Raw genomic sequence first — 19,070 nt, 5'->3', positions numbered from 1 at the left:
GACTGGTACCGCGAAACCAGATTGACAGCGTAGGCTATGTCTGGCCTGGTCCAGCCAGCAATGTACGAGAGGCAACCGATCATAGACCTACAGAGAGTTTCCAACGTCATATCAACTACGACTTTAGGATCAGCAAAAGAAACGTCCTCCATTGGCTTCACTACACTGTCCGCGTCCGAAAGTCCAAACTTCTCACAAATCTGAGCAATGTATTCATTCTGATCCATATACATACAGTCGTCGGTACGCTTGAAACGTACGCCAAGGTAATGCTCAACTGGGCCTAAATCTTTTACCTCGAAATTGAGTTTCAGAAGATCGAGCACTTCTTCGATCAGCTCGTTATCGTAGCCGGTGACCAGCAGGTCATCGACGTATACTGCTACGATGCAACGAGTAGGCTCTAACTCAAAAATAAACAAAGTGGCACAATACCAAGACACAACAAGACCGACCTTAATTAAAATCCGTTTTAATTCCTCATACCAGGTAACCGGACTTAAACGTAGACCATATAACGAACGCCAAAGCTCGAGCACCGGATCCTTCAAGCGGCCAAAGTAAACGAAGCCCTTTGGCAATGAAACGTAGACGCGGTACGGTAATTTGCCGTATAAGAAGGCGCCTGTAATATCGCAGTGTCGAAGCTGCCAGTTAAAACGAATAGCTAACGCGACTAGAGCTCTAACTACGTCAACGGAGACAACCGGTGCGTATACCTCGATATCTGTAAGCGCCAATCGCTCCATGTAGCCCAAGACTACGATACGAGCTTTATACGTGTTGTCGCTCTTTTTTCTAAAAACCCATTTCAGACCTAATACTTTCTCTTTTACAGGACGTTCAACGACTTTATAGGTACCCATTCGCTGAAGGTTCGATAGTTCGGCGGCGATAGCCTCTTTCCAGTGCTCAGACTCATCACCGGTGACAGCCTCCTCATACGTCAGCTGCGGTACACTCGTCGCCATCAGCGCAGCTTCCTGCGGTCGCTCGTACTCCTCGGCCAGGTACTCCTCCGTGACGTTGACTACCTCGACAAAATCTCCATACACGATGGATTCGTCGACCTTAACGTGAGTCGCCGGTATCGTCTCGTCGGTGAAAACATCTAACAGACGATATCCGGTTTCAGTATAACCCACCAACACCATATCGAGCGACTTCTTATCAATCTTTTTTCTCTTTTCAGGGGTAACAAACGATCGAACGAGACTACCAAAGATGCGAATCTGATCCCAATCAACAGCGCGATTATTCCAGATCTCAAATGGAATTTCTCCGGCGATACCACGCGAAGGTAAGCGATTTACGATGTCGCACGCCATGTACGCTGCGTATGTCCAGTATTTAGTCGGCATACCAGCATCAAATAACATGGCGCGCATTTTCTCTACAACCGTTCTATTCAAACGCTCGATTTTTGCATTGTGCTCGTGCACATAGGGTTCGCTCGGCTGTTGAACGATACCCTTCGCCTCGCATACAGACCTCGTTAGGCCTCGAACAAATTCGAGGGCGTTATCGCACCTCAGTTTATGAATCTTGACACCGAACTTAGCGGTAGTGACGAGCTCATAATTCTCGAAACACTTACCGACCTCACCTCGATTCTTTAGGCAGTACATTACTGCAAAATGCGTAAAATCGTCGAGAAACATTAAAATATACGAGCAACCGTCCACCGACACCGGCAAAGGGCCGACCGTATCGGTGTGAACTAGCTCGAGCACTCTGTTGGCCGAGGTACGCTCAGTGCAGCACGGAAGCCTACACATTTTAGCTCTCGAACATACGCCGCACGTTGTAGTGGTCAAAAGTTTATTCGATGGAATTTTGTTTCCAGGTACCGAAGCGATAGTGTCACCGCAAGCGTGCCCGAGCCGGCGATGCCAGAGACGGACTTCATCATCGACGACGACCGCGGCGGATTCGTATGCTAAATCGTAGCGAAACCTAAACTCGTGCAGCCCGTCCTCATTCAGCTCGCCCTTCACTATCAACGTACCAGATGGATCGTACAAGCAGACTTCTTCGGCCAACTCTAACTTACAGCCCTTCTCACGAATACGTTGGCTCGAAAGTAAGTTAGAAGCGAACTCCTCAGAGTACTTAACGCCTTCCATAGTGTACCTACGATTTTCGGCATCGTACAAAACGATGGTACCTTCCCTAGTAACGGTCACGAATTGACCCTTTTGCGCTGTACGTACCAGCTCGCGTATCTCTCTCGATTCGACAAAGTAATCAAGCGAATTGACGAAATGATTCGTCGCGCCACTGTCCAACAAAAATACAATCTCGCTCGAACCGACAGATTTTTTCAAACCAACAGAAACACCAACAGAATCACCAATAGCCATCAAGGCAGTACCCGAAACGTTATTAGGACGACGAGCCTGACTCGAATTGTCGCCCCATTTGTTGCAATGAGCAGAGATATGCCCAATTGCTCGACAACGATAACAGCGAGGCGGATTAGGATCGTTAGGACCCTTCCAATTTTGATTATTCGGCGTACCGGAGTTGGTGCCCGAACCTCCGGCAGCGTTAGCCTGCGGCTGAGCATTACGCTCATTCGAACTTGTCCCCTGATAGCCCTGATTATTTCTAGCGCCACCGTTATTCGACCCTGATCGGCCATTAAAGCCACTAAAATTACGATTCGTATTGTTAGGCCTACCGTTACGATTACTATTATTATAAAAATTATTATTACCTCCGTTTCTACCATTATTAACGTTACCGTTACCATTACGCAGGTGGCACTGGCGAGCAATATGTCCAGGACGATGACAATAATGACATGTTGGCCTGGAATCGGTGGCGGACATAGCGGACGCTCTTGGCGTAGACGACGACGACGATTCACTGTTTCGGTAGGCTTCGCAAATAGCCTCACGGACGCCGGTGGTGCTGTTATTCACAATCATCGCGGTACGCACCGCTATTCGAACATTATCGCCAGTAGCATTTTTCGGGAGACCATTCAAGAGCCAGGCAGCTTCGTCAGTTTCGCCGGCGTCGGCACACAGCTTCTTGACGGTATCGCAGAACTCTTCGGGCCTCTTGAAATGCCCCATCTGTAGATTAGCGAGTCGAAGCTTGACCGCGCATTTTTGCGCCGCCGACTGTGAACCATAACGCGCCTCGAGCGCATCCAGCAGCGCTTTCGGAGTCGCCTGCGGAAACAGCACCTGCATCGGCTGTGTCATCATCGAGTAAATGGTGTCGATGGCTTGCGCTCGCTTTTCGAGAGTCTCAGCGGTATCGGAATCGTAGGTCTTTGATAGGCCTAACGCAGCAAGCCTCACTTTGACACGTAGTATCCAGCCTTCATATCGAGCGCCGTCACCGTCGAAACGTTGCGCATTATCGAGCGGTGCCGGTACGTAGGCAGCCATAGCGACAGGTGGGTCAACTAGAACCTCTTCTTCGTTTTGCTGGTCTTCGGCCAGCGCAGCTTGTTTCTTCTTGCGTTTCTCACGCTTCTTGAGAATTTTTTCAGCCTTTCTTTGGGCAGCTAGAGCGGCGTCGCCTGACGATTGAGCCAACTCTTCCTCTTCCTGCTTACGAGTCTTTACCATTGACTGGCGAGACTTTTACGGCGACACGTGTTCGGCGGTCGATTCCACGAGCGTTGGGCGAATACGGTCAACCCACTACACCCTCGCAGAACGAAAAAAAACGGCGTGAAGCAGCGTAACGGTCGACAGAGCGAAATCAGTCGCGTGAAAGCGAGAAAAACGGTCGTTGAATAACGATAACAGTACTTACACGTAGGCTAGGCCTGTGGAACATAACGGTCACACGACGGTGAGCTTTCGGCACGACAAAAAGAAAATTAGAAGTTTTTTGTCGCGAATTAAAAACCGTAGCTATGCTACCATGTTAAAACGAGCCCATAAGTCGAGCTAAAGTCGTCAATTCGAATAAAAAACCATTCTTTAAAACGTAGTGCACAACGTGCATCTTTAAAAAATTGGAAACTCGAAAGAATAACGAAACATACACATCAACGTATATTTTAATAATAACACGTTGTAAAATAAACAGTCGGGAGCTTTTCTAAAAGCTCAGAAAGTTACAACCAGTTTGAGATACAATACGTTATAACCAGTAAAGTAACGAAAACAAAAACGGAACATTACAGAAACGTATTAGTACCTATCGACTCTTAAATTTATAATACCTATCTGACAAAATATCGATAGTTAGCTAAGTCGATTAATTTGTGACAAAACTACGACACTCTTCATCAAGATGATCTTCCTAATATAAAAAAAAATAACGTGTTAGGCAATTTATTATACATTATGAACGTGGTTGTTGCAGATGGACTCGGTGGTTAGGACGAAGAATAAAATAATTTTCACTTTGATTGTAACGAATACTTTCATGTATAATTACATGATCGAAGCATCCTTCCCCTCCTTCTCCTTCGGCTCCTTCTCTTCCCTATCTTCTTGTTCCCCTGTTTCAATTATTGTTTCATAATTACCCAGAATGCCAAAGTGTGTATTTTTTTGAAGATTTTGATCGTTCTATGTAAAATCACCCATTAATTTTCTCATCTATCAACACGTCTTGAAAACATAAATTTTATCTGCATTAAAATTTTTTCAACGAATAAAATTCTCTTTGAAAAGCTGGCAAAAAAATACTTATCAACATGCGATAAATTCCAAAGCACACTAATGACAAACTTTGATCACGTTCTTGCGATCCACCGAGCACTGATCATTTATCATCACATCAAAAGCATATTATCATCTTATTATCCAAAGACTTGTAAAAAAAAAGCAATTATTCCAAAAAAAAATTTGCACGTATTAAAAAAACACTCAAAGCATTCGCAAAAAAATTACATCGACATCTCTTACCTTGAGTAAATTCGACTGCTGGGTTAAATCGGCCGGTATTTTTATATGCTCTGTGTGGCAGCACGTTTGGCAACAGTTTAAAGACATTGTTCGACGAACAATTCTAGCAAATCATAAAATCACTTTATGATTTCACTTTAGAATCATTCTTTGATACTGCGAACCTGTAAAAAATAAAACGAAGAGTTCATCGAATATGCGAAGCGAAGTACGACCAAAAAACAGCATAAATGATATAAAAATAACCGCCGGAGTGGAGTTTTTATAATAAAATTTCGAAAAAATTGGCCTTCGTCGCCTTAGTATTTTTATACCTTGGAGTTTGACGTACGTAAGTAGGTACTTCGCGAAAAAAAAAGGGTTTTGTGTATGATGTTTAGTCTCTGTGTATTCTTAAAATATACACGTATTTGTTTTTCTTTTTCTTATACTTTTTTGATTTACGATCCCAATTGAACACTGTGGATATTTATTTTATCAGAAAAACATAATGGATTTATAGCGTAGGTGGTTTTCTTTTACAATGATTTATTACGTGGAGGAGCCAGTGGTATGTTTATAGAGAGTAAAAATTTCGGTGAAGATTTTTCCACCATCGTGTCTCGTTATATTTTGATTTTTCGAGCATGGCATTCGATAAATAAGCTACGATGATTTTTTTTTTTTTCAAATTTCACGAATACAATGTTCAATGGTAGGTAGGTAGGTAGGTAGTTCGTATTCCGGTAATATGTACGTGGTACGGTTATGGATTTTGGATTCGATCCAGATCTACTCTGGGTACCTATTCGAAGCTTTACGTGGAAGTTGCGAGTTTTTTTAAACGAAAGTTGCATTTTGGGTGAAAAAAATCAGGTGATTTTTGTCTCTTCTGGTGCTAAAATTGAAGCTTTTGACGTTGAATTCGAGAAAATGCTCGTTTTGAAAATATTCGCGGATGATTAGAAAATTAAAGTATTGAAATTTACATTCGGAATTGCCTGACGTGACCTAGTTATGCGGAGTATTAGCGAGTTTATCAATGTTTAAACTACATTATCGCTGTATATATGTGTAATTGTGTATACTGCAAATGACCCTAATGGTAGATTAAATAAAAACATCGGCCTCATCAATTATTCCATTAATGCTCACGTTTCCGATTGATCTGCATGCCTATTTCGTATTTCGTACCATACGCATGGTGTAGGTACGAATATAATCTAGTGTAGGAGGGTTACTCGAGGAAAGGGGATGATGAAAAAATATTATAGAATAATGTTCTTAGTATATTTAACTAAGTAACTAAGTATAATTGAGGTAATTTTATTAGTCGTTTACGAGTGTCTATGGCCGGCAACGCGTTTGCTCATTTCTTTTACCACTTTAATGAATATTTTGGCCAGAGTTCAGTATTTATACTCGTATATTCGAGTATACGAGAGGTTTTCTTTTCATTCGGTTTGAGATGTTTGTAAGTTACGTTGATGACAAAAATATTGGAATATTCGCAAGTTATTCAACCGTGATATTTATTTTGACTCGGTGACTGGTCCTTGTCAAGGGTATTGATACACGTTTGAAGAGAAAAGACGTGACACGCCGGACCGTGATAAAATGTATGAAAATTTTCACGATATAGAGTCTGCCGAATGCCCTGAGCCTGTCTATATACTACAGCAGATTATTGTGTGCCTTTGCTCTTTCTTATTTACTTCCTATAACTAGACCTAATACGACTAAAGCACCCTATTCTTGTACATAAATGTACGTCGTTGACCTTATAAATTTTCAAATTCATGGTGTCAATTGCCGAATCTATGATATATAGGTACTAGGTAGAGGTTTCCTACATGAAATAACAATAAAAGCGATGTTTTTCGATGGTTTTTTTTATTTCGAATGTGATGTACTGGTTTGTGTCAGCTGAACTTGATTATATTAATCAGCTTATCAAATTATAATGCATTCGAGAATTTGTAAGTGAAGTAAACCAACCTTAATAATATTCTTTATCGTGGTTCATATCGAATACGTGTATACTGTTCCCTTTCAAATTCGGCGGTATCTTTTTTTTTTTTTTTTCATTGTATTAAAATAGCGAAATGATAGCGTAGGAAAGCAAACAAATACCTACCTAGTTTTCTTTTGTCACGTGTTTGATACGTTCGTGTGCATCGAGAAAAAATTTTCCGATTGTTTTACCAAGTATTTGATGTGATTAAGTTTGAGGATATTTTTTTTCATAGAATTTGGAAATGGAATAGAATTTTGAGGACCTGCTTATCAATTCTGGTTTTTTAATAGTAGCTGAACTGCAAAATCGTTCGATGATCAAATAAAAGAAATTTATTTTTAAAAAAAATACTTATGGAAAGAGAGAAGATTCGAAGATAGACCAAACCGCTGTAAAAATATATTTGTTACCTATGATTGAAAATTGATTTGTGTTGAGAAAGGCGAAGAGATCAGGGGATGGGAGATGGGGGGATGATTTTTTCTTTTCGATATTTCGAAACTGTAAATCTTACACGAGTTCGTGTTCAAAATTGCGTCTTTTTTCAACTTCAAAGCTCACAGGGTAGCTCACTGTGAAAATTTGAAGAGTTTAATCAAAAATTTCCTGAACAATTTTTGCAAAAAGAAAGGAACTAAAAATTTAACTTAGGTGGTTGAAATTTTGTACCTACATATTATGTACCTAGGCTTTTCTTATTTATTACAATTTTTCTAGCATTTTGGAGCCCACTTTCAACATACTCGTAAATGTACCTACTGTTTTTGTGAAATTGAGTCACAAAAAATGTTCTTGGTCATGAAAGTTTGCCCCCTTTTCTTTTCGTCACCACCTTGAGGAGGTCCTGATCACGCTATGGCGTTCTAGAGCCATTTTAGACTTGAGTAACAAAAAAAAGACAACTTTTTTTGAAGGCACATTATTTTTGAAAAAATTTACAAAAATCAAAAACCAAAAAATAATGGTTTTCTGGTGTGATTTCAATTTTTTCTAAAAATTGCGAAACTTGAATATAAATTGTACAGCTCTCATTTTGCAAATTAATCATTTTATTTTTTTGTTGAATTTTTCAAGCATTTTGATGCTTACTTCAAGTATTGAACTTTTTCGAAAAAATAATTGTAAAAAAATTATTGAGTTGGTCCAGAATTCGAAATGCTAAAAAAATGGAAGTACCTACGTATAAACACTATCTGAACCTCCGAACATGTCAAATTGACAACTAACATCAAAAATAGGCCTTGAAACGAAAGAAAAATATGTATATTATGACTAGAAAATCCCATTTTCAAAGTGTTAGCCTCCCAATCGAAGGTTAATTCATTCACGTATACTTATTTCTATCGTAGAAATCAAGAATAAATCTCTTAAATTGCTACCTAAATTTTTTAAAAAATGAAATTTTACTACTTATTTATGATTTTTCTTAATGTGAACAAATTTTTTTAGCAGGTAGTTTTCTCAGACTTATTTTGTTTGACGAATTTTTTTTATTCGACGTTCGAGTGCAAGGAATTTTCTAACAAGGGAATTTTTTGAATTGGCGCTCTTCAATTCGAACTAAACTCAGTTAGATCGATAGAGCATGTTCTAAAACTCGAGTACCTAGCCAAAATTTCAAGTCCTGAAGTTCATTTTTGGATTTTTGGCAAATTTTTGAAAAATCTGAAAAACTTGAAAAAACTGCTTCAAGCGTGATTTTAAAACTTTGTCTTGAAAATATAGATTTTCTTGAGCAAAGTGAACCAATTTGAATAATTCCTTGAATTTGAATTCAACTTTCACGCATCAGCATCTTAACTGGTCTTGGAAAACTTCAGAGTCTCCGGCTATGTTTTTAAACTGTAGGTAATAAAAATTTTAGGTGCTAACGTTCGTTTTTGAATTTCTGAAATTTCAAAAAGCTGACTTTATGGCAATTTTTCCAACATTTTTTTACTCTTTAAAAGGGGAAAAAACGAATCATTGCTAATGATTACTTTACTTTTGCCTTCAACCCCCCTCCCTCCCATCAAGTTTTGAGAATTGCCAGTTTTCGGTCATTCTTCAGCCTCCAGGATGATTTCAATTTTCTCCAGATATTAATAGATTTCTTTTTGAACTGACATTTTCTGAAAAATTACCATCAACTTCCTAAAACAGTCGAGGGGGTGCCCAATAAGCGCACATAAAAGTTATTATTAAGTGATAAAGTTTATTTTTTGGTCTTCCTAGACAATAGAAATTCCTGGATAAAATTGAAAACTGACTTCAGAGGCTCCAGAATGACATATTTCTGGCAGGGCTGTCAAGAGGGGGAGGAATGAAGGACCCTACAAAAAATGGGCATGTGATGAAAGAAACCCCTGTTTTTTTACTTCTCAGAACGCAAATCCTCTAAAGCTTTTTTTAAAGTTTTAAAGCAAAAAAATTAACTTCTCGCGTAAGAAGACGTATCGTTATTTTTAATGCCTCACGAAATACAAATTTTCATGAGCCTTCGCCGTCACTTGAGCCTGTTCTCTTTTATTTTTTAAAATTAACATCCTAAAAAAACAAATCTTTCAAATTCCAACATTTTAAAAGGTAAAAAATTAACTTATTGCATTAAAAAAACATCGTTTTTCGTTCTCTCAAAATACAAATTTTCAAGTTTTAAAGTGAAAAAATAAACTTTTCGCATAAAAAGTATAGTTTTTATACCTCACGAAATGCAAACTTTCAAGAGCTTTCGCTCTCACTTGAACCTTTTTCTCTCAATTTTTTTTCAAAATTAACATCCTAAAAAAATCTTTTAAATTGTAAAATTATAAAATCCCAAAAATAAACCCCTTGCATTAAAAAAAAAACATCGTTTTTGGGGCTCTCGAAATCAAACTTTTGCCCTTGCTTCGCTCAGGCCAATTTGTTTCTTATGTATTTTAAAATAAAAAAAAATCACATTTAGGTTCCCCGAAAATTCGAAATAGAAAATGATAATTTTTATAAATCATTTGAATATGATATGAATCAGCACAATTGGTATTATTTTTCCATAATCAGTCCGCGAATTTTCAGTCAAATCCCCTCCCTCTCTCCATCCCTCCCTCCTCTCAAAAAACTTCTATATATTTCATCACTAGAAATGGGGCCAAATTACATTTGCCCCAAGCCCACATTGGCTCTCGACGGCTCTAAAAGCTGGCGATTTTCGAAGAGAGAATATGAAAGAAAGTAATCATTCACACTGGTTCATTTTGTTAAAAAATAAATAAAATGATATAGTTAATTCAAGCGTAACTGCGTCAATTGATATAGAAAAGAATCCCTTCCTATAGTGGTTAGATTTTTCCAATTATTCCCTAAGGTAGAATAATTGTACTATTGCATGGATAGCTCAATTGAAGAGGCTTTTTAGACATTATGCTGAACTAGTATATGCAAAGTTATCTTGTAAAGAAAGAAATCAATTCAGACATTACAACAAATTAAAATCATTTTATTGGACCGTTTTAAGGCAGAGTTACACATTTTTACATCTTAGTACAATTATGTAGCCGTTGTTGTATCGTAACTATAAAAGCCAGAGAATAGTTCCAATGAGTAAAATTATGATTTTCCAAAAGAAACAAGATGTAATTTTGTCTAACTCTATTTGAGTAAAATAAATAAAATAAATTATATTGATCAAGTCTATAGCCCTCAGAGATTGTAAACTTGACCATTAGCACTAATTTAATCGCTATGGTTAAATTAATGAGAAATGAGTAAGTTACTCGAACTTACTTACCAAACTGTACACTTTTTCCATCGCTTTCCTGGGCCTTACCAATACTAAAGGCATTGATGGAACTTAACTAAATGAGGCACATTTTAATTCTTTGCATAGTCCGTACCTGACCGGTTCAGGGTGAACTACCAAAAAGACACAAATTATTGATCATCAGATCCATGATCAAATTAAACACGAATCAACCACACGCGATGGTGGTTAAGCTTAAAGGGGTAGGTCGCGAATAAAACCATCATTTAATGAAATATTTCTCCACTTATGGTTCAAAATATTATGATTAAAAACGCGACTGTATGGACATTGCGATGAGGTTACCATTTACTGCAGGTTCAGGAGCCAAGTGATTTTTGGCGCTAAAACGATTTCTTATATGGAAAAAGGGGTCAAATAGGCACCTCCCCTATGGTCACATGGTGTAAAAGGCATAGAAATGCTCGCAGTGTCGGCAAATCTCAAAGAGATGCCGCGACCTGTCAATAAGCGAGCATTATTTGCAATAAATTTACATAATTAATTGCCTATTTTCCCTATTTCGGACAATAAACGTCATAGGGGTAGCAGAACCCTGTCAAATAAATAATATTGAAAATAAGAAGGGTTCTCCTACCTCTGACGTCAAATGTACAAATATGCGAGTATTTGTACATTTCTAACTCTTTAAAATAGATACACCCGTTTCCATATTATAAGGGGTAAGTAAAGTAGGCATCCCTCTAAGGGGTACTTAACATAAGAACCACCTTAGCAGATGCGGGCCAACCACACTATGTCAAAAAAACGTGAAAAATTTAAAACCTGTCGTAAAAACAGATTTTTTTTAATTTTTGAAAAATTAGCTGAAAATCCAAAATTGAGCTTCAGCAACTTGAATTCTATAGATACCTTTGGTTCGATGCAGCTTGGTTTCGTTCGAATCAAAGATTGCCTTGCTTTTTATTATACTCCTCGTCAGAGGAAACGTTATTTCTTCCATTCCATCTCTTTTGAGAATCTAAAACCTTTAAAAGTCCTTTCACATAATAAAGATTAGAAGAAAAATTTCTGGGTAGGAGAATTTTAAGTTTTAAAATTTTACAAACAAATAACGAGGAATTCGCATGTAAGTACTAAGTACTAAAGGCTTAGTTGAACTTTTTCCTCATCTATACATAATATATCTAATTTATGGCAACGGTTTTGAAAAATGTGGGGAGGGGAGTTGAAAAAAACTACCAACTCTGCAAAACTCAAATTGACTGGTATCATCAGCAACTGAATTTCTGTATCCCAATTTCTTTTAAAATGATGGGGAGAGGTGCCTTTCTAATATTTATAGGTACCTATTATTCTATTCATTCAGCTAGAAAACTCTCCACTTCACCTCTCATCTAATTAAATAAAAAACGTGTTCGATGCCAAATAGTTAACTTGAAATACCATCGAATAAACCGATAAGGGAACAAATTGATGGGTCAATTGAATTGTGCCTAAACTATTTATAACTACATTTAAGAATTTATACTACATACAAAAAATCGTGGGCAAGTTCTTTTCTGTAAATGTACCGGAATAGGTCGCTGACCCCCATGCCGGTAATATTTCAACGTGAAAGACGTTTATCAGATATGTACACATTATTAATAAATACACGAGCCATCGAATCTAAGTATGAAAAGAATAAGACAATATTATACACAGTGATCTTGAGTAAGGTATTGGTACCTGCGATTTTGAAACATTCGAGTATGTATACGTATTTGTAGGTAAAACAATCGCTAGCCACTCAGTAGGCTAGATACGTCGAAATGATACGTACTTAAGCAGATAATGAGAGAAAAAAAATGATTAGTCAACCGACTGGATCAGTGTTGGACTAACACTTAGGTAAAGTGCAACTTGAAAACATTTATGGGTTAGCGAACAATAAATACGTACCTAATAATCAAACAAGTTCGCGTTATGTAATCGTCGTCGTCGTGACGTCGACGTCGTCACGTCACATCGTATAAAATTTTACCATTTGCCACCTGTCACGCGACGTGAGCGCGCCAGACTTGACGAAGATTTTATTTTCCAGTAATTTTACGCTTAGTGTGGTTTTAATTGCTTTTTAAGGATATGCAAATTATGTGCGAAAATTATTATGTTTTCCAATGGGAAGTACATATTCGTAAATGGGTTAGATGTGGCATGGCGGATTAAATTGACCAATTTTTAACGCTTGTTTGGCCGGATACGGTGTAGCTGTAATGGGTTTGATGAGGTTTTACCCCTTTCCTCTCGGTGCTCAAAAAATTTTCAAGTTTTTCATGTATGTAGGTGTGAGTAACACAGGTGTAATGTTAAAAGATCACATTTTTCGGTGGAAATTTTTTCACCTAAATTAAATACTCTCGTAAAATTAATCACAGGGTATGATAGGAATGCGTGTTAAAAGTGTTCTGTTGTTGTTATGGTTTTTTTATCGCTAGTTCGTTTCATTTCGTAACAAAGAAGAGGATTAACCTGGTGAAAGATGAGCTGCGATGGTAATTATTCATTTACATGCACTTGAACTTCCGTATTCTGCAACTAGATTCTTTAAGTTGAAAATTTTCTAGCTCAATTTCGTAGGTAGGTAGATATAGGTGAGATACCGTAAAATGATTTAATCAAGGTTCGAAGATTGTTGAAGCAAAGGAAACCTGGCAGCTCGACGATGACCTTGACTTGGTAATTAAATTCGGAAAAATACACCATAAATTTGATACAAGTGGACTTTCGATGTACCGTAGAAGAAACCATTATTATTCACAATGATGTATTTCGAGCTGAAAGCTTTGCAACGTGATAAGATCTACAATTCTTCGTAAGCTACCAACATTAGGTACCTATACTTCTTATTGTGCAGGGTATTACGTAAATTTTTTCAAAATTTATCGAGTCATTTAACGGTAAATTCGCCAAGACAAAAGTACCAGAGCTAGGAAATGAAAACGTGAGCAGCGAACACGTGTTGAAGAAGTACTCGATATATTTTATGTTCGCTCATGGCTGGGCGAGTTTGCTTTTTATTTCATTATTTTATTGTGTTAATGCGTGACTGCTACTAAATGCATTAACGAGTTTAATTTAGCAAATTAATAATACAAGTTTTTCGTTTGTTAATTCATCGGTATACTAATCTAATCCGACGAAACATTGTATACTTATTACTCGTAGTCTTGGCAGTTTTGTACTCGTACATTTGAATTAAATTTACGTGTAGGAATCAACCAATTATTTAGTTACGAGTAAGTGGTTGCATGTGGAGAAAAAAAGGTGTTATTTGCAAATTTTTGAATTATTTTATCATTTTTTTTATTCTGTATTTCGAATGGTATTATTTGTTACTTTGTGTGAACAAAACGAAAATATGTATGTTGCATTAAATATGAGCTCTAGGGAAGGGGGTAAAAGGAGATATTTCTGCAAAACACGATTCCTTTATTAATTTGAATTACCTTGGTGTTATAAGGCTACGTATATTGTGATAATGGGGAAATGAGTTATTTTGTCTTTCGTTCCTGTTTTAAATTACACCCCAAATCACCAAGGGGTGCAATGCATGTTTAAATTAATTAAAACAGGTGAATGCAAAAAAATGATATCGAATATTTACGCATCAGTGCCTCTGCTTAGTATTAAATTTATAATTTATAATTTTCTATTATGGCAAAATAGAGTAGACTAAGTATCAAATTTTACAAATTTTTCAAAAATTAAAAAAATGAATAGGTTTTTTTAAAGAAAAAAAATATATAAAAAATTCGAACTTTGTCGACAATTGAGAATTATTCAAGCACCTATGAATCCAGACTGATGGATAATAATGGTCAATTAGAACCATAAATTAAAGGTTGGTTGTTTTAATTGATCAGTTGGTAATTATGAATCAGTAGCTGGTGAGTAGGTAGGTGCCAGACAGTGAGTAATGGTAATGGTCATCTATTTACCATCATGATTACAAATTTTCGAGTTGTGACTAACCAATCATCTGTCTAAGTTTATGATTCAGCGATCAAAAGTCTAGAAATCATAAGCATTCGTAGATACTTGAAAATTGAAGTTATGAGTCAATAATTTGTGAATTGGGGCTTTTAAACTATGAGCAGTTGAATACTTTGATTGAAATTATTGCGAATAGTACTTGAAAAGACCATTTTTCCACAATCGTACATAGTTTTTTTTTTGTTTTTTAGAAAATTTTAACATTCAAAAACGAATTACTCACTTTTGAAACTTTAATGATTGTTGAACTTTTAAGAAAATTATGTTTTCAAAAAAAAATGAAGCGTTGAAAAATTATTTTTAAAAGAAAAAAGGAATGTTTTCTTTTTTTAAAATTCCTCCCTGCGTAAAAAAAAGTCTCGGAAATTCCAAAATCGTCCCCCCATTTCCTTATCTTGAACTCAAATAAAGTAGGTTTTTGTAACTGCTTTTTAAAGCTTACTATAATCATAACTTTCTTTTCCTGCTATTTTTTCTAGGGTTTGCAAAAGCGTAGTTTTCAAGGGTAGCTTGAATTTTTGATGAAACGTGAAAAAAGATACAAATGATCAATTGTGAATGGCGAGGTCCACCATTATTCTCTTTTCTCCCTCGGGTTTCTCTCGATGGTACAGTAAAATAGCCATCATAATTTCGATCCCAACACGTCAGGGAGAAGAAAAAGACGTCGAGCCTCATGATTTTCACAAATTTACTTTGACGGCTCATATTTTGAAACTAGTTTTGCAGGGTTTCAAACAGAAAATATTGAGATTAAAAATACAAAACCAATAATAAAAATTTATAAGCCCAAAATTGAACTTCGCTGTGAAAACTAAACTTTGCATAATCATTGCGAAACCAACGATTTGAAAATGAAAAAAATAATAAGTAATAAATAAATAATGCAGACACGTTCTATTCTTTTGTTTGACAAACCAGCGTTCAAAATGGGATTTCAGCCTCTCTGAGGGTACAAAGGTTCAAAAATTTTCTGTAAATTTTGAAAAACTTCAAAATTGAAAAGGTATGTTGATTGTTGGGTATGATTTAAAAACGCCGAGCTCACATATTTGCTTATTTTTTTTAATCCAACTCAACTCTCTTCCTCCCACCAATGCTCCCACATGACCATAATTCAAACCGAAAGTTTCAAATTACCCGTGGTACATCGTTTGTGATGCTTTCGAGGGTGCTGAGTTTGAATATCTAGGCCTACTCATTTTTTGAATACGACTTCTCAGTGTCCCCAGGGCTCATTCTCTCTCCAATTTGAAGAGAAAATGCAAAAAATTGTAATACTTACATCTTAATTTTTTGAGCACAGTCCTCTAGTTTCCAAAATTTTAAGAAAAATGAAAAATTGCGAAAATTTGGCGTGGCAGGTAGATTTTTAGGAGAGGAGGATCAATTGAGAATGAGGTCGGGAGTTTGACTCTCCGAAATTGAAGCAAATCAGTGGATACTGGATATGACATGCAAAATTTTTCTAATTTTTTATACTTATGCAAATTTACATGTAGAAACAATTTTCTATCGCGGTTTTCTTTGTGAATGCTTCAAAAATCTTAATTTCACATCAAGTTTGCCATTTTTCAAAATTTGAGTTCCTTTAAAAGGTAAAAGAGAGAACCATGGTAAAAAAATCGTATTTGATGATTTTGGGCCTCTTGGGTGAGCATGAGGTGAGTACAATCTATGCTACAACTTCCAGTCCCAGGAGTAGAGAAGACAAACCTTAAGAGAGGTTTGGAGCATCCACGTGGCAGAAGCCTGTAACTCATCTTTGGCAGGATGGAAGCTGAGGACGAGGCTAAGACCAAACCTAACACCTTGGCATGTGGCCAGCGTCAAAGCTGCAACCTGAATGGGCTACCACATCAAGATGTCTCAGGAAGCAGGGGAGAGGAGAAAACAATTGGAAAATATTCCTGAAGCAGCAACAGGAAGAGCAGCAAAGCTTGCAAACCCCGATACTCAAGAGTCATAAATACTGCTAGTGCTAGACACAAGTCCTGTACAAAAGCGAGAATTCAGCGCTATAACCAAACTTTGGGAAAGTCAGCTTGACGGCGCAGAGGGCAGCCCCCTCATCAAGCTATACTTCCTTGGGCTAGAAACCCATAGAAGCAAAAGAAAACAATTTCTTGAGAAAACAAGAATAAGAAGAAACCGGCTGGAAAATATGGGAAACCTGTTGGGCAGCAGGCAAAAAAGCCCACGCTATGGAAGAAACAACACCGGCTGAAGATTGCTACCTGGAATGTGCGAGGAAATAAGAATCTACAATACGCTGGCAAGACCAATGCTGCTGTATGGAAGTGAAACATGGACAATGAGAAAGGATATAAAAGGTAGAGTAACCGCAGCGGAAATGAGATTCATGCGAGCCACAGTAGGATATACTAGACGAGATAGGAAAAGGAAGGAAGACATCCTGAAGGAGCTAGGAGCAGAGCCAATCATTAGACGAGTGAAAGATTACAGAAAGAAATGGTGAAAACACGTTGACAGAATGCCTGATGAACGGTCCCCTCGAAAAGTCAAAGAGTACACTCCAACTGGCAGGAGGAGTACAGGAAGACCAAAGAAAAGACTTGATGATACATTGGCGAGCAATTCTTCTACATTTTCCCAGACGAGCTGAACAGTTTACCGGGTCAAAGTTCAATGATGATGATGATGATTTTGTAAAGTTGATGTGGTTACATTACCTTCTCCCCTTCCTAATTTAAACTTTTTCACAAATCTTAAAATTTTTCAGAATTTTTTCAAAAATGTGGAAAAAACTTGAGGAAATGTTATTTTTGGACACTTTTTGATAGATAGGTAGGCAAATATGTTAAACATACAAGATATTAGGAAAGAAACCCAAGCCAGAAATAAATCCTTTCCAAAAAAACTTAAAGCATCCTAATTTGTAAACCTATTAAATATTTCAACATTACCCATTGAAAAAGACCTTTAGGTACCAGGAATCATCTCTTGGTCCCTTGAACATCCAAATTACACAATTTTTTTTACCATAATATGAAAAATTCTAGGCTCAATTAAAAAATTAAGGATCTCACAGAAGTTTAAATCTTCCAAAATAGCCCAAAAATTCTAAATTAAAAATGGAAAAAATCATAAAAGTTTGCTTAAATTTTTTTTAAAGGTATAAAATTTGGAATAAGGTGATTGACCAACGTGCAGCTTTGATAACCTGGGCTACTTTCAACATATTTATGGCATTTTTCTGGAAAACTCTGGCCTTATAAGAATACACTATTTCCATTTCATGTCAGAAGTCGTATGGCTCAAAATGCGATGATGTTGACCAAAATAGAAAATTTTCAGAGTTGAATACAGTTGCTCGTTAGCCTTTTTTGACATTTCGCACAGTTCTCAGGAAATTTTGGACCCTTGAAAATATTAGTCTATAAGGAGTACCTCGTACCTCTACATACCTAGTATATCATTTTGGCTCCCTTTCTAAAAAAAAAAATCAACTCGTGAAAAAAAAAGGATGAAAATCAAGTATTCCTTTGATAAGAAAATTAAAATTTTTAAATTAATTTTGCAAGTTCAGTATTTATACTTCTTCCTTTGGTACTTCTTTCCCTACCTATTTATCAAAAGACCTTCATTTTTTTGAATCTTTCAAAAATATCTCATGAAAACCTGAGGCGAATTGCCCTCTTTACCTCTCTCTCTCTTCTGAAAGGCACTAGAATGAGGATAAAATCAGATTGATTTTTAAACGATTTTTTAATAGAATTTGTTTTTGAAAATATGTATTATCTTAATTTTTTCCAAGAAGCAGAAAATAGCCCATAAGAATAGAACAAAATTTCAATTTCCCTGCTTTTTTGACATCCCTAGTATTGGTAGGTATTTGATTCTATTTATATCAATCAATTATTTCGGTTTTAAAATGAAAATAGTACTTGTAGTTACGAAGGTAGCTGAAATTCATTTAAGCAGGTACCTACTTATTAATTTTTTGTAAACTTTTAAACATAGCTACGCCATCAGTTTTTGCATCGCGAATTCAAAGAATTGAAATAAATGGACGTTTTACGAATGTAAAAATAAGTACATGAAAATTTTTTAATTGGTACTTGCAACTATGGAAAGTATTCTAATGCGTCATTCATACGAGTACAAAGTTAGTAGGTATCATCAGGACAGGTGGTGGAATGCAGTCATTAAAAATACTGCAAATCCGCAATGGCAGTAAATTGGGATTTGTGTAACTGAATGGGCTAATTTTTGAATTATTTAAAAGCCAGAAATGCCATGAAAGGAGGTTGAGAAAAGTGTGTTGAGACTTATTCGAGAGTTTAACACCCAGTTTTGAATTCGAGACGCTATAGGTATTTTGAGAATGAGCGATGAATATTTCAGAGAAAAAGAGATGAAATTTTTTTTGAAAGACTTCTTCGAAGAAGTTCGTTGACCTGAAACTTTT

General features: G+C 36.6%; 1 protein-coding gene across 2 annotated transcripts in view; it reads right to left on the bottom strand.

The window, feature by feature from the left end:
- The window catches only part of LOC135841174 (long-chain-fatty-acid--CoA ligase 5), a 28,793-nt gene that overhangs the window by 7,451 nt on the left and 2,272 nt on the right, over nt 1-19,070 (bottom strand). The window contains exon 2 of one of the 2 annotated variants that reach the window (XM_065358010.1): nt 4,884-5,047. The exons of the other annotated variant lie outside the window; for it this stretch is intronic. Within the exon in view, the coding sequence (XP_065214082.1) occupies nt 4,884-4,970 (87 nt within the window). The 5' untranslated portion in view covers nt 4,971-5,047. The remainder of the gene's footprint in view (nt 1-4,883; nt 5,048-19,070) is intronic. 2 annotated transcript variants of the gene reach the window in all.

Source organism: Planococcus citri, chromosome 3, assembly GCF_950023065.1.
Source record: "Planococcus citri chromosome 3, ihPlaCitr1.1, whole genome shotgun sequence".
NCBI classification, from domain to species: Eukaryota; Metazoa; Arthropoda; class Insecta; order Hemiptera; family Pseudococcidae; genus Planococcus; species Planococcus citri.
The sequence above is the reverse complement of the archived record's forward strand: the minus strand, read 5'-3'. Positions and strand labels throughout refer to the sequence as shown.